The 15,292-nt window shown below is 33.7% G+C and overlaps 1 protein-coding gene across 1 annotated transcript in view; it reads left to right on the top strand.

Annotated features, from left to right (window-relative positions):
- The window catches only part of LOC126887159 (ribosomal protein S6 kinase beta-2), a 105,141-nt gene extending 90,170 nt beyond the window's left edge, over window positions 1–14,971 (top strand). Inside the window, exon 9 of the mRNA XM_050654522.1 lies at window positions 2,262–14,971. Coding sequence (XP_050510479.1) covers window positions 2,262–2,606 — 345 coding nt within the window. The 3' untranslated portion in view covers window positions 2,607–14,971. The remainder of the gene's footprint in view (window positions 1–2,261) is intronic.
- Window positions 14,972–15,292: the final 321 nt, after the last annotated feature.

Raw genomic sequence — 15,292 nt, forward strand, 5'->3', positions numbered from 1 at the left:
ACACATTCTAAATTAAATATAAATAAAAGTTATTATAGTCGGTCAGCTGTATGACGGGACAGAGCTGGTCGGTCGGCCTCAATAGTCGATTGAGGAAATGAAGCATTTTGGCTCGCATTTTTTTCGTCCAGCATGGATTTACTTGAAATTTTCACAGAAGGTAGCGAATAGTCCAAGGATGATTTTCTATATCATGCCGCTATCACCTTGGTGGTGGTTGCCACCCCCTCTTGGGGGTGGGAATTTTTTATTACATTTTATCCATGTAATTCGATGGAAAAAGTGATTCTAAGAAAAAAATGTTTTTTACATTTTCTTCGTAAAACTAATATTTTTCGAGTTATTCGCGCTTGAAAATAACAGTTTTTCGACGAAAATTTACTTTTAGAGGGTTTTTTGAGAATACCTCGAAAAATATTCTATATATTTTTGGCGATAAGTTTCTTCAAAAATGATTTTGTAGGATTTTTAAAGAGCTATAAGTCTGTGTAAATTAAATTCCGTAAGATCCCTTAGTTTTTAATTGGGGCGGGATTAAAGGGCTCGAATAATGGGGTGTTTGCTGGTAAATAGAGGTTTTAAACAGCTATATCTGGCTTATTCACTGTAATGAAAATCTATGTACAGGCTAATTTTAGTCATTAAAAAAGTTACAATTTAGTAGATTATAATTTTTTTCGTATCTTCAGTATTTTCGGAGATATTTTGAAGTAAAAGGTGAAAAATACCAAATTGCAAAAATCAATTTTTCTTTAAACTCCAATTTTTCCAAAATTAGGCATTTTAAATAGGTCAAGCTCGTTGAGTGTTGATAATATAAATATAAAAGGAACTACAGAAAGGTGAAGACCAATTTTGAATTAGGAAGGTAGTTAGGGGGTTGTTTTCACTGATTTTTTGATTATAACCGATTAACCGATATTTTTTTGATTATAAGTCGCTTAATTTTCATGCTAGAAACTTTTTATTATTTTTTTTTGAAAGGTCTAATTGTATACTTGAAGAAAGAATAAGTTTTCCTCGAAAAATGCAAATTTTTCCCATTATTTGGCTTTGAATATTTCAAATTATGCATTTGACGAAAAAAGCTAACCTTTAACATGCCGTATCTCGGTTTGTATTGGTCTTAAAGATATTATTGGAAAAGAATTTGGTTTGTGTTACCAAAAGATACAATTATTTTGATATCCACAGTTTTTTTATTAAATGCATATTTTCTAGGTATTCTCAAAAAACACTCTAAAAAAGTCAATTTTTTCGTTGAAAAACTGTTATTTTCAAGCGCGAATAACTCGAAAAATATTAGTTTTACGAAGAAAATGTAAAAAACTTTTTTTCTTAGAATCACTTTTTCCATCCAATTACATGGCTAAAAATTAAATAAAAAATTCCCACCCCCAAGAGGGGGTGGCAACCACCCCCAAGGTTTTAGCGTATGATAGCGGCATGATATAGAAAATGATCCTTGGACTATTCGCTACCTTCTGTGATAATTTCAAGTAAATCCATACTGGACGAAAAAATTGCGAGCCAAAATGCTTCTTTTTTTCAATCGACTATTGGGTCCGACCGACCGGCTCTGTCCCGTCATACAGCTGACCGACTATAATAACTTTTATTTTTATTTAATTTAGAATGTGTGTACTGATTTTCAGCCTTAGTAAATGGATTTAATTACCTTCGTAGGAAAGCAACTTTGATACCCTCTCAGTAACCCCTGTTCTACGTTACGCTTGACCGACCGCAGTATGTTTCTCTACACACTCACAGTAATCAACTGTGAAAAATATAGCTTTAGTAAATTCAAAGAGATTTTTCAGCGCTGCCTCTCCGTCTATAAGAGGAGGAAGGAGTATAGGAAGAAGAGTGTCATGGTTAAAAAAATTTAAGTTAAATGCATTTCAATAGAACTCTTCAAAGCAGTGGTAGGTAGAGTAAAGACAGTGATGATGATATCCAACCTCCGATTGGGAGATGACACTTAAAGAAGTAGTAAATTAGCTTCTGACTTCTGAAAACAAAATAGACAGAAAATAATGAGGTAATTGAGTTACAGTTATTAGAATAACTGCAATAATAATTATAAATAATCGATTTCAGACTTTACTGTCTATCTGCTATACTTATTATCTATCTATCGTTTGAGTTTTGAATTTAGGATAGATTTAGATTTTTCTAATGTTACATTTTTTATAAAGTTGAGCATATTGTATATTCAGCGAAATCGTAAATTTTCCAATAATAATTAATGTTTTTTCTAGGGCTTTACCTACATAGCACCCTCCGTCTTGGAAGATATCTATAAACCAACGATAGTAAAAGCTCGCTCTCCCCGTAAAGGTTCCTATCGCCCTCATTTCGGTTTTACGCCTACTCATCATAGTCATCCCAATAACCTGGATCCGAATTGCAGCTACGTAGCAGGAATGTCTTCTGCGCACGCTGCGCACTCCAATCACGTGCCTCCACATGCTGCACACGGACTTGCGCATCATCCACATGCGCACCATCATAACCCGTTTGCTCCACAAGCAGTCTTTAATATACCAACAAATGCATGCGCAGACGAGATGATGGAAGTCGGCAGCGGACTACCTCATGTATAGTATATATATGATAGATTAGGACCGGTCTTTTTATATAAGAGTTGATAGGAAGTTTTTGATAGGTATCGATTCATTAGTTCAATTTTGTTTTTTATGATTAATATTATTTTGACTGGAGGTGTCAAATTTCCTAATGATAGATTTAGCTTCCCTTGATCGATCACATTATAAAATACAATAATTTTTGAACTGAAGTATCGCATGTGTCAAAAGTTGATATCTTTGGAAAATAAAGACTATATTATGTGTTGTTATACATTTAATTTGTTGAAGTCTAGTTACAAAAGGCTCAATTTTGTTAAAATAGGTTTGGCAAGTGCACCTAGGTCAGTATGGGTTGCGAATTTAAAATGGTTATAAAAAATATGCTCAGTTTTAAAAACGTCAATTAATTTTTTTATATTCCTTAATTGCTTGAATTTTGTAATAGAATAATCAAATTATTTCTGAATGATTTACTAATTGGAAGTTATAATTCAGTACCATGGTTGACGCAACTCAAATATAAGCTCTTTGGTTGTCATGTTTTTTTTTTACCAAAATTTATTTCTGTAAGTGTGGCTTTGGTCAGTGGTGTTAAAAGAAGTAGGAGAATATTGAGAAAAAAAAAAAATGAATTACTGTTATTAATGTTTTGTTAGTCATTGACTGTTACGAAACTCTTCTCAATCATTTTCAATAACTTCCCTTAGTTTGCCGTGGTTTGCTGTCCAAAGTATCTCTTTATTTTTGTCACTATGAAGCCCCATAAATTTTCAATGGGGTTCAAGTCGGAACTTTGTTCGTTATACCAAAACATTTATGTTGTTGAAATTAATATTACTATTCGAGCCGTATGCTCAAGATAAAATTAATTTCATGTAATCCAATGAAATATCCTCTAATAAAGTCGTCCCAGGAATGCACCTCAAAAATATTGACAATATCATTTTAAAGTCAGTTACTTTAAAATGTATAATATACGTCTGAATTGTCAATACATATGTATTAAAACAACAAAATAACAAAACAAAATAATTTGTTTAACTTGTATTTTGAGACGATTTCCGAAATGGAAATCGAAACGTCAAAATAAATGTGTTTTTAACTGTGATTAAAAAGTATCAAAAATGTCATAAATGCTTCAGATTTACAATAACATCACTTTTTTAAGATAATCGCCCATTTGACAGCACATTTACATCCAAAGGCAGTATCGTTAAAGCTTATCCACACCCAAACATTGACGAACAAGCTTCCCATTTCAGTTTTGAGGATGACAAACTTAAACGATCGAAACGTCTTTTCATAATAAAATAAATACCACGTTGTTCCAAAATTCCTTACCGTGAATCAAAAATAATTTGAATTTGAGCTGTTCTGAGTGAAACTGGGAATCATGTTTCTTTTAGTGTTTTCACAGCAGTTTCAAAAGAATTTTGACGGAAACATTCTGCTAGAATATTGTCTGATATAGTTCTTCCACTCAACTTTTCCAATGCGTCACGATTCATTTTCAAAAGTTGAATCAATCAATAAAGTGAAATGTATGTAGTATTGATACGTACTGTCAGAGTGTCAGTGGTAATATGTAATTAGAAAATGGCTATTATCCCGTGAACGTATTTTATAAAGTTGATTTATTGAAGTGTTTAATCTTTTTTCACTATTGAGGAGATTGATGGACTCGACATTAAACAGCTTAAACACCATACAGACTACGAATGCAAAGATAAATATAGAACGGTAATAAATAAATAAAAAAAAAAGTCACAAGAAAGTTACTATTGTTAAGAAGATTTAATATTACCTAAGGTTGAGAAATACAAAACTATCGAGTGAATTACATAAAAAACAATTAATATTTTTAATATATCAAACCTTTGCGGAAGCCGTGATACAAAAATGCAAATTTTTCACAAATTGAGTTATTAACAATACATTACTAAGCACACTGACTTAAACCGGTTTTCGCCCGATCACCGTAGTAAAGAAGCGCTTGTGCGTTGGATGGGTATCCGCTTGGGAAACACCTCATGTTTGTTGCCTTACCTACTTTTTTTAATTTTTGGTATTATTAAGGAAATGTTTTGGAAAGTAATAAGTATTAAAATTAGTTTAATATTTTAAATAAAATACAAATAAACTGTTTAAAATATATTTATTTCGTTGAAATCATATAATCGAAGTATAACTTCTTACGTGCGAAGCACACACACTACACACTTTTTTCCCATACAATGCCCAGACCCAGGGCCGCCCAGAGCCAGGCCGGGCCCCGGGGATGAGACCCAGCCGGGCCCCGGGGATGAGACCCGGCCGGGCCCCGGGGATGAGACCCGGCCGGCCCCCCCCCCCAAACCCAGTTGAACGAAAATTCCCAAAAATCTCATAAACTGGGATATGTAATAGTGAACACTCATGCTATTGACACAGGAAGGAAGAAAATTAAAACAGTTTTAACAATTAAACTTTGTTTTTAATTATTTACAATAGAACTGTTAGTTACAACATAACTTTTCTTGCTTTCATATCCGCAAAGTTTTGGATCACGTGGTCGAAATCAAGAGTTTTTGCAAGTTTCGACTCTATGCTTAACAGTCCCAAATCAGATAATCGTTGTTGACCCATAGTAGATCTTAGACAATTCTTAATTCGGCTCAAAACACTAAATGATCTCTCGGCCTAAGCAACGGATACTGGTAGGCAACGGAATATGCGAAGGGCAATGCACACATTGGGGAAAAGATTTGTCACATTAAGGGACACGAGCTTGTTCAAAAGTTTTGCATTTCTTGCATATTGCCTTTTCCAAATGCATAATATTCCTTATAATAATTTCATAATTAAAACCGCAAGCAAATTCAATCTGTTGTAAAATATTTTAATAAAAGGAATTTTTTTAAATTTGCTAACGGCCGGGCCCGGGCCCCCTTGGGCCCCGGGCCCCGGGGATTTTGCCCCCCCTGCCCCCCCCCTCTGGTCGGGCCTGCCCAGACCACGAGAGTTTCAAGTTTTTAATACATTTAAGAAATTGCAACTTATTCAGTAATTTGATAATTTAAATAAAACAAGTATGTTGTATCGGGAAGTAGTAACTACATTTTTGTTCAAATTATATATATCCATGTCTAACCATTTGTAGATTTGTATTTACCATTGATCTACGTGCTTCAGCCAAAAACGTTTTAAAAACGATAATTGTTTTCCTTTGGGTCACACCTAAATGGACTTATTGGACATTATGTTTACAATTAGTAAAAAATATTTACTATAAAATTTAGTAGTAGCAAAACCTATAGGCTATTGATTATGTTCAAAATAAGAGGGTTAAAAGGAACTACAATGTTCAAGGGGTTTTATTGTTTCATATAGTCAATGGACCTCTAAATATGAAAAAACCGCGGAGTGCGACCATTTAAAAAGGTGCGTTTTTGAAAAAAGGGTGAATTAACCCCTATGCACTTTTTCTACATACACAGCTATATAAAAATTGTTGCAAATTAAATTTACTATCGAAATCACCTTTTAAAGTAAAAAATATTTTTTTTATAAAAATATATTAAAAAAAGCAAAAAAAACACGGAAGAATGTTGTTTTTTGCTCCATAACTTTTTCCCACGGGGACCTAGGTATAGGCTATGCTCGCCAGAAAAAAAACTTCCGTTCTTCCTCTTTAAAGTGACGTATGGTAGAAGTCTTTAGGATTTATAGTTCCCAAAATATGATTTTTTAAAGTTCGCCACTCGCAGCATTTTTGGGCTATTTTCCTTATTATTTCACAAACATTGTTCTGTAACTTTTTTCTACGCAGATTTAGGTATATGCAATGGTACATTTAATATGAAGAGAAGTCAGTTACCTTTAAAATGAACAATTGTAGAAGGTTGTGCGACTATTTTTAAGCAGGATGGTTTTTCAAAGTTGTTTTATACTTCTAACGATTTTTGATATTTTTTACGATTGTTTTTAAATTTATATTTTTTCTTGAACATTTAGAAATATTGCGAAATAAAAAAGAAAGCTTATTTTCTTTACTTTAAAACAGTGTATTGTAAAAAATTCTACGACTATTTTTAAACAAGATATCGGTAGGATATCCTAGGGTATCCATAATTTGAGAAAAATTTTGAAATTTTTTTTAATTAAAAGAATATAATTGCATATTAGAACATACTTTTTAATTCCAAATATCTTTTCTAATAGGTAACACTTTTCGATATTGTGAAATATAAAGGTAAATACTTTACTCTTGGTCAAAATTCATATTTTTTAAAATACCTCGTATACTATTGATCAAATTTGATATCTGATGAGTGCATATTATGTTTTAGACTATGCAGAGCATTTTATAAAGAATTTTTTTTTCATAAAATTAATAATAAAAAAAGTTTTCCATATTTATGATTATAACTTAGTGGGATATATTGTATGTGTACATGTCATACTTCGAAAAAGCATACAATCCGACAAGCCAGAGGTGGCGCGTGACCTTGAGCGATAATACACAGTGACAAATGTAGAATACGAGAAGGTCAGCCGCCAGTTCTCGCTTGTCGCATTGTATTTTATTTAAAAATATGTAGTCCTAGAATTTTTTACAATACACCATTATAAGGTAAACAAAATAAGCTTTCTTTTTTATTCAGCAATGTATATACCTAAAGGTGCCAGAAAAAAAGTTATAACGAGAAATTTAAACAATTATCGTAAAAAATATCAAAAATCGTTAAAAGTATAAAACTTTCAAGAACTGCAACTTGCTTAAAAACAGTGGTACAACCTTATACAATAGCAATAGACCATCTTAAAGGTAATCGATTCCTCTTCCTATTAAATATAAATTAAATTGCATATACCTAAAGCTACGTAGAAAAAAGTTACAGAACAATGTTTGCGAAATAATAAGGAAAATGGCCCAAAAATTCTGTGAGTGGCGAATTTGAAAATATTTCGGAAACTATAAATCCTAAAGACTTTTACCAAACGTCATTTTAAAGAGGAAGGATGGACGTTTTTTTTTGTGAAGCAATGTCTATACCTATATCCTCGTGGAAAAAAGTTATGGGGCTTTCTTTCGTGTTTTTTTTTGCTTTTTTTATATTGTTACTTTAAAAGATGATATTTCGATAGTAAATTTAATTTAGAACAGTTTTTCTGTAGGCGTGTATGTACGAAAAGTGCATAGAACTCACCCTATTGACCTTAGTGTATAGGGGTTAATTTACCCCTTTCTCAAAAACGTACCCCTTTAAATGGTAACACTCCGCGGTTTTTTCATATTTAGAGGTCCATTGACCATAAGAAACAATAAAACCTCTTAAACATTGTATGTACAGTAGAACCCCGCAAATCCGAACCCCGCAAATCCGTACTTTCGGCAAATCCGAACCAACGGAAAGTGAAAAAAAAAATTTAAAAATTCAAAATAAAAATTTAAAAACATGTTTATTATGTGAGAAAATAATTACGTAAGATGCTAGCTACTACAGTATTAAACACTGGAACACTAATGGGTGAATAAAAGCGTCGAGTTAGACTAAACACAATCAATAAAGGAATGTGCATAATACACATTTTCCATGGTATACTATGAACGAAAACATTGAAAAAGATAAGAAACATGAGAAACATAGTGTAATCAATATCCAGATTACAAATTAAATGAATCATTTACATGGCCGAATTCCCATGTCCCGTGACGAAACAAAACTACTGACGTTAGCGATTTAATATTTCAGTGATCTAAATATTTTTCAGCTTTAGAATATTGGAAGCATAAACGTGCGGATAGAGTTTCATAAAGGGATCGGTGGCAGTCCAAATCTTTTAAAAATCATCTTCGTTAGCTTCTTAGGCTAACTTTCGGATAATCCGAACAGGCTGTCCCCCCAATTAGTTCGGATTTGCGGGGTTCTACTGTAGTTACTTTGTAAAGTATATAATCAATAGCCTACTAATTCATTTCTTTCAAATTTTCAAATCACGAGGCGCAATCCAACATTTTGAAAATTTGACACGGACATGTTTGATTGATTTGTTACTCTGTTACCATTTATTTTAATTTACTATTTATATTTTTTTTTACTTGTGCTTACAACAATATTTCGCATTTGTTATAGTCATGTCCATTTTTGTGGAAGCATTTTGGTGTGTGTACTGCTCAAATGTGGTAATATCTGCTGTATATTACCAGAGATGTGGTATACCCATTAAAAATTGACAGTTGACATAATAAAAACTATTCAGGGTTGGCAAAATCGGGTGGAAAAACATTAAGTTTTAAATTTTTCTGTGGTAATTAAACTAACTGGAACATTGAAATCAAAATATTACTGTTATACTTTATTAGGAGAGTGGGAGAGAAAAAAGTGCTATTAGAAGCTTCTACGTTACAAACTATACTTTTTTCCAATAAGCGATGCAGGTCATCTAAATAGTTATACAGGGTGTTTCATTGGGAAACGGAGATACTTGAATGGGCAATAGAGGTCACTGAGTCGGTTCTAGATATACCACATTTATTGCCTCACCGAGTTTTATCGATTTTGCCGATTTATTTCTGGACCCATAACTTTAGAACCACCTTGTATATTTTTTTGATATTTGGTACATATATGTCTCAATTACAACACAACCCATCCAACTACTAATCACAAGAAAAATCCAGGTCCGGACTAAAACAATTATAAATTCATTGTAACCTTGAAACAACACCCTGTATATTGAAATTTTTAAAATCCGTTTGAACATTTAAAAAGAGCACAAAAAACTAAGTTTAATGGTTCGCTTCCATTTTTTGCGCAGACAATTTAATGATTTTAATTTTTAAATAATGCCGAAATTTTTAAGAACTCTAAGAACAAAAATTTTGATATAATTGCAAAAGTAATTACATTAAATTTTCTGCGCAAAAAATTAAAGCGAGCCATTAATTTTAGTTTTTTGTGCTCTTTTCAAATGTTTAAACGTATTTTGAAAATTTCAATATACAGGGTGTTTTTTTAAGGTGACTATTACATTATATTTTTTTGTTCAACCGGACCTGGATTTTTCATGTGATTATACTAAATTTACAATCAAGATGCAGTAGAAATAAACAAACCAAGACACGTTAAATGCCACTAATAGGAGCATTCCCGAATCTTCATTTACAATGTATATACATTGTAAATCCCAAATCATGAGTTTATACCTACATTGTAAATGATGATTCGGAAGTGCTCAGTGCTCTTAGTAGCATTTAACGTGTCTTGGTTTGTTTATTTCTACTGCATCTTGATTGTAAATTTAGTATAGTAAATGGGTCATTCCAATGTAGTAAATCATTACCTACTGATTACGTTTAAAATGAGTATTTAGTCATTAACTTATATTTAGTAATTAACATTATTAAAAGTTATTAATACCTGCTTTTTAATCTCAGAGTTATAAAAAATTTAAATAGATTTAATTTCAAAATTTAAGTTATTAAATTTTCTGCGCAAAAATAAGCGAACCTATAAACTCAGTTTTTGTGCTCTTTTCAAATTTGTAAACGGTGTTTTAAAATTTCAATATACAGGGTGTTGCTTCAAGGTCACAATTCCTTTATGCTTTTTTGTTAATCCGGACCTGGATTTTTCTTGTGATTAGTAAATGGGTCGTTCTAGTGTAGTAAATAAGTATTGCTTACTTTTAAAATGAGTACCTATTTGTTCATTAACTTTAATAATTTATTATCAAAAGTTAATAATACCTGCTTTTTAAACTAAAGAGTTCTTAAAAACTTCGATATTATTTCAAAATAAAAGTCATTAAATTGTCTGGCCGAAAAATTTAAGCGAACCATTAAACTTAGTTTTTTGTGCTCTTTTCAAATATGCAAACGGATTTTAAAAATTTCAATATACACGGTATTGTTTCAAGGTCAGAAAGAATTTATAATCTTTTTTAGTCCGGACCTGCATTTTCTTGTGATTAGTAGTTCGATGGTTTGTGTTTGAAATGAGACATGTGTACCAAATATCAAAAAAATATACAGGGTGGTTCTAAAGTTATGGGTCCAGAAAAAAATGGGCAAAATCGATAAAACACCCTGTAACTCGGTTATAAAAATAGGTAAGGCAATAAATGTGGTATATCTAGAACCGCCTCAGTGACATCTATTCACCATTCAAGTATTTCCGTTTCCCAATGAAACACCCTGTATTAAAATGTTTTTAGCATACCATCTAGATTTGTAGATTATAGATCAAGATATGGTTTAGCATCGGAGACCTTTGTATACTGTGACGTGCAACGTCTTTTATGTGTATCATATATCAAGTTATTCCATTGTTCCGTAGTTTCTAGATGGCCGAAGATGATTTGTTTATTCATAGTCCATTTGTGCCCAACTAAAAGTTAGGAAATGAATGGTCACTCCCAGCAGAGCACCGCATTCTGGGTGAATAATAATTAAACCTACTTAATCCAATGTTTTATACAAAGGCAAAAATAATAAAATATTTACACTCACAAAATGTTTACTGTATTAAGGCGCCCAGTTTTAATGTCTACAAAATTTACACACCATCACGGTGCTATAGCCTTGGGCCACAATCATCTCGAGCATTCTGTGCCATTCTGTTTTGTCACTTGTTTTTCAGTTGGCAGCAGATTGGCGTTTATTTTTCGGTCCGTAAATTATGGATCCAACGGGAAACCAACTTCGTAACACCCAGTTCTTCATGTAGGATCTTTTGGATCGAGGTCTTTGAAATGCTCAAAAATGCCCCTATCTTCCGGTATGTTACACGGCGGTCATTCTTAATTAACTGACGTTTTGGGTGGACCTGCCCTGGATTCGTCGCTGAGACTGGAGCGATCACGTTGAAATTCGTAATACCAGTGGAAAATAGTTGCTTGGTGTGATGCTTTATTCCCAAAGACAGAAACCATTTTAGCAAAACATTGCTGTTGGGATAATCCTCTCCGAAAATTGTAAAAAATTATTGCTCGAAAATGTTCTCGGCTAAGATCCATTTTTCGACCGACTTGTTTATTTGAAAAATTCACAAAGATTTTATTGGTGGCGCCCTCTAAGCGGCTATATGCAAAACTAAATAGGCAAAAGACTCGTATATGCACAACGGTTGTTTAGAACTGAATTAAGTAAATTAAGAGATCTTTTTGAAAGTTCTTGAGGAGAAATCAGAAAATAAGAGCAAATAATGATGTGAATGTCAAAAGTTAAAATGAAAATATTTTTAAATGATATGAAAATATGAAAGTATTTATAAACAATTAGGACAATACAAAACACAAACAATTGAACTCTGAAGTTGTTTAAATTCAACGATGTTTCATCAAACCTGTCAATGTCATCAACTCCATCAAGGACTGCGCCGACTTTATAGTTTTTTTGCTTATTTCACTTATCTATTTCCCATGGAAAAAAATTCTATTTGGTTCCATTTAGAAACCAATTACAAAGGACCCCGCACAAACCTTATGGAAAATAGGTCCCATTGGATTTCGTTCATACTTTGGGAAAATACTCTTTGAAGCATCCTGATAAAAAGTTCTCATGGGCACAACTCAATCGTATGAAGGATTTTCAAGATATAGAGGTCCAAACTCGGAAAATTATACGATTTACGGGGTATTCCAATTCCGTGAGTTACTGGTTATTTGGCAACATGTAGAAGTTTCGATCAAGGAAAAGTACTCGTAGTCTAGGATTTTTTTCTGGCTATCCAATGGCAACCTTTACTTTGACCTTGACCTTCAACGGACGTCATCTTCTAGAGTTTCGAGGGTTTTCGGCATTCAATTGATATAAACAGATTACTCATGAGTTTTTGGGATCGCTAAACACGAATATGCCATCAGAATTGCCCTCCGGATGACGTGGTGGCCAGGACATCTGCAAGGGACGTCATCTTCTAGTTTCGATGGTTTTCGGCATTTAATTGATGCAAATGAATTACTGGAGGATTTTTTGAGGTCGCTAAACACGAATATACCACCAGAACCGACTTCCGGAGCACCTGATTTCCAAGGTCAATGAAAGGGGCTCCTGGAGTTTCGAGGGTCTATGGTACTACATTAATGTAAACGGATTAGGTATAGGTTTTTGGGGTTGCTGAACACGAATACGTGATCAGCACAGACACAGGAGCACCTGGTGCTTAAGACAGGTTATCTTCTGGAGTTTCGGAGGAATCAAATGGATTACTCTGAGGTTTTTGGGGTTGCTGAACATGCATACACTATCAGATCCGACCCACGAATCACATTGTGCTATTCGTGTTCAGCAACCCCAAAAACCTATAATTAATCCGTTTGCATCAATGTAGTACCAAAAGCCCTCGAAACTCCAGGAACCCCTTTCATTGACCTTGGAAACCAGGTGCTCCGGGAGTCGGTTCTGGTGGCATATTCGTGTTTAGCGACCTCAAAAAACCCTCCAGTAATTCATTTGCATCGATTAAATGCCGAAAACCATCGAAACTCTAGAAGATGACGTCCCTTGCAGTGGCCCTGGCCACCACGTCATCCCGAGGGCAATTCTGATGGCATATTCGTATTTTGCGATCCCAAAAACCCATGAGTAATCTGTTTATATCAATTTAATGCCTAAAATCTTCGAAACTCTAGAAGATGACGTCCGTTGAAAGCCAAGGTCAAAGTAAAGGTCGCCATTGGATAGCCAGAAAAAATCCTAGACTACTAGTACTTTTTCTTGATCGAAACTTCTACATGTTGCCAAATAACCAGTAACTCACGGAATTGGAATACCCCGTAAATCTTATAATTTTCCGAGTTTGGACCTCTATATCTTGAAAATCCTTCATACGATTGAGTTGTGCCCATGAGAACTTTTTATCAGGATGCTTCAAAGAGTATTTTCCCAAAGTATGAACGAAATCCACTGGGACCTATTTTCCATAAGGTTTGTGCGAGGTCCTTTACAGGACTAAACGAAACCATTGTTACTGTAATCCTAAAAATTTTAGGAAACTGTCATTTATCGGGAACTTTCAAATCGTGAAATTATTTAATTCACCTGCCCAGTTTATTGGAATAAAAGTTGTGTTATCATTGAGAAATTTCTCATCAACGAAACTGGGTAAATTACTATTCTCTTTTTAATATTATGGCAAATTATGCCCGGTATACCCAACAACGATTTACCGTAGCGATGCAACTGCGCAGTTCGTTTGTACAGTTTTGTTGATGGTGTGTACAAAAATTGGCGCAGATTTTAGGTTGGTGCAAACGGTTGTCAGGCAGGAACAACATTTGCTTGTGGCATCAGAAAAGTTAAGATTATCACGACCGCAATAAGAAAATGCTGCCTACGATAGGTTCATTATTAAGTACAAACCTTGTTACGGTTTTTTTTAAACCTTCACAATTTATTTGTATAATAAAGGTAAGCAACACAGGTTTCGAACTCGGGACCTCTCGATCTCCGCTCTAACGCTCTACCACTGAGCTAATGGGCCGGAGATCGAGAGGTCCTGAGTTCGAAACCTGTGTTGCTTACCTTTATTATATATAAATAAATTGTGAAGGTTTGTCTAGTCATTTTCTTGGTTGAAGTTGTCTTATTTGGTTGTGCAGAGTTGACCTCCAGTTGTGGTATGTTGTTGGGTTGTTGGTGTTATGGCTTTGGAGATTTTTAGGCTGATTTGAGAGCTCCTGCACGAGATCTCAAGGCAGCAGTAACCTGAGGTGCAACCCCTATCTGTTGGCCACATACCACCACAGGTAAATATCTTTAAAGCTATTATATATAAATAAATTGTGAAGGTTTAAAAAAAACCGTAACAACATATTGATCCAAATGCCAATAGGGAGACGGTAGTAAAGAAAATAAATAACAGTTCATGAACATTTCAGCTCATTTAGGTGAGAGTAAGACTTTCTTTTGAGAAGCCAATCCTTACACTACACACTCACGTGATTTTCTTCTCTTTTTGCACAGAATAAGTCAGGCTATCGCAAGCGCGTTATCGTCTTCTTTCGCGGATGACATGTTTAAAGCCTGAGCTTCTGTAGAGAACTGACGATCAATGCAAATTTTGTAGACGTATTGACAGTCAATGGACGTTCGATAAACTGCACAAACGAACTGTGCAGTCACATCGCTACGATAAATCGTTGAAGTGTATTTACAATTTAAAATAAGTTTGTAGATTTGATAATTTATTGTTATATTGACTAAATTTACGAGTGCATAGTTTGCAGTGAGGTTAAAACATATTCTTGATTATTTTGGATAGGCATTTCTTTATTCTAATCTGAGATTAAAAAGTCATTTTTGTTGGACCTCTATGCATAGAGTGTACACTAATATACAGCAGTCAATGTCATTTGATTAATTTATTAATTATAATAAAAGATTTTATTTTGGACGTCAGTTGTTATTTTATTTTATTACACAATATAATAATTATCCTAGTCCTAGACTATCAGTGCACATATATAGTTTATTGTATGTGTCGCCTTCCAATTCATATTACCTGACTAAAAAAATTAAGATTAAGAAATAGAAATTATAGATGTTTTACCAAGAACAGCATATGGCGGAATCAAACTCTGTTATTAACACGTTCGTTACCAAGCGAGTCACATATGAGCCACATCGATTTTTCCCATAGACCAGCGTCTCACCCGTGAACCGGGGATCGCACTGCACATAATTTTAAATAGCTATGGTGTATGAGGATGAAAAA

Source organism: Diabrotica virgifera, chromosome 6 (genome assembly GCF_917563875.1).
Source record: "Diabrotica virgifera virgifera chromosome 6, PGI_DIABVI_V3a".
Taxonomy (NCBI): Eukaryota; Metazoa; Arthropoda; class Insecta; order Coleoptera; family Chrysomelidae; genus Diabrotica; species Diabrotica virgifera.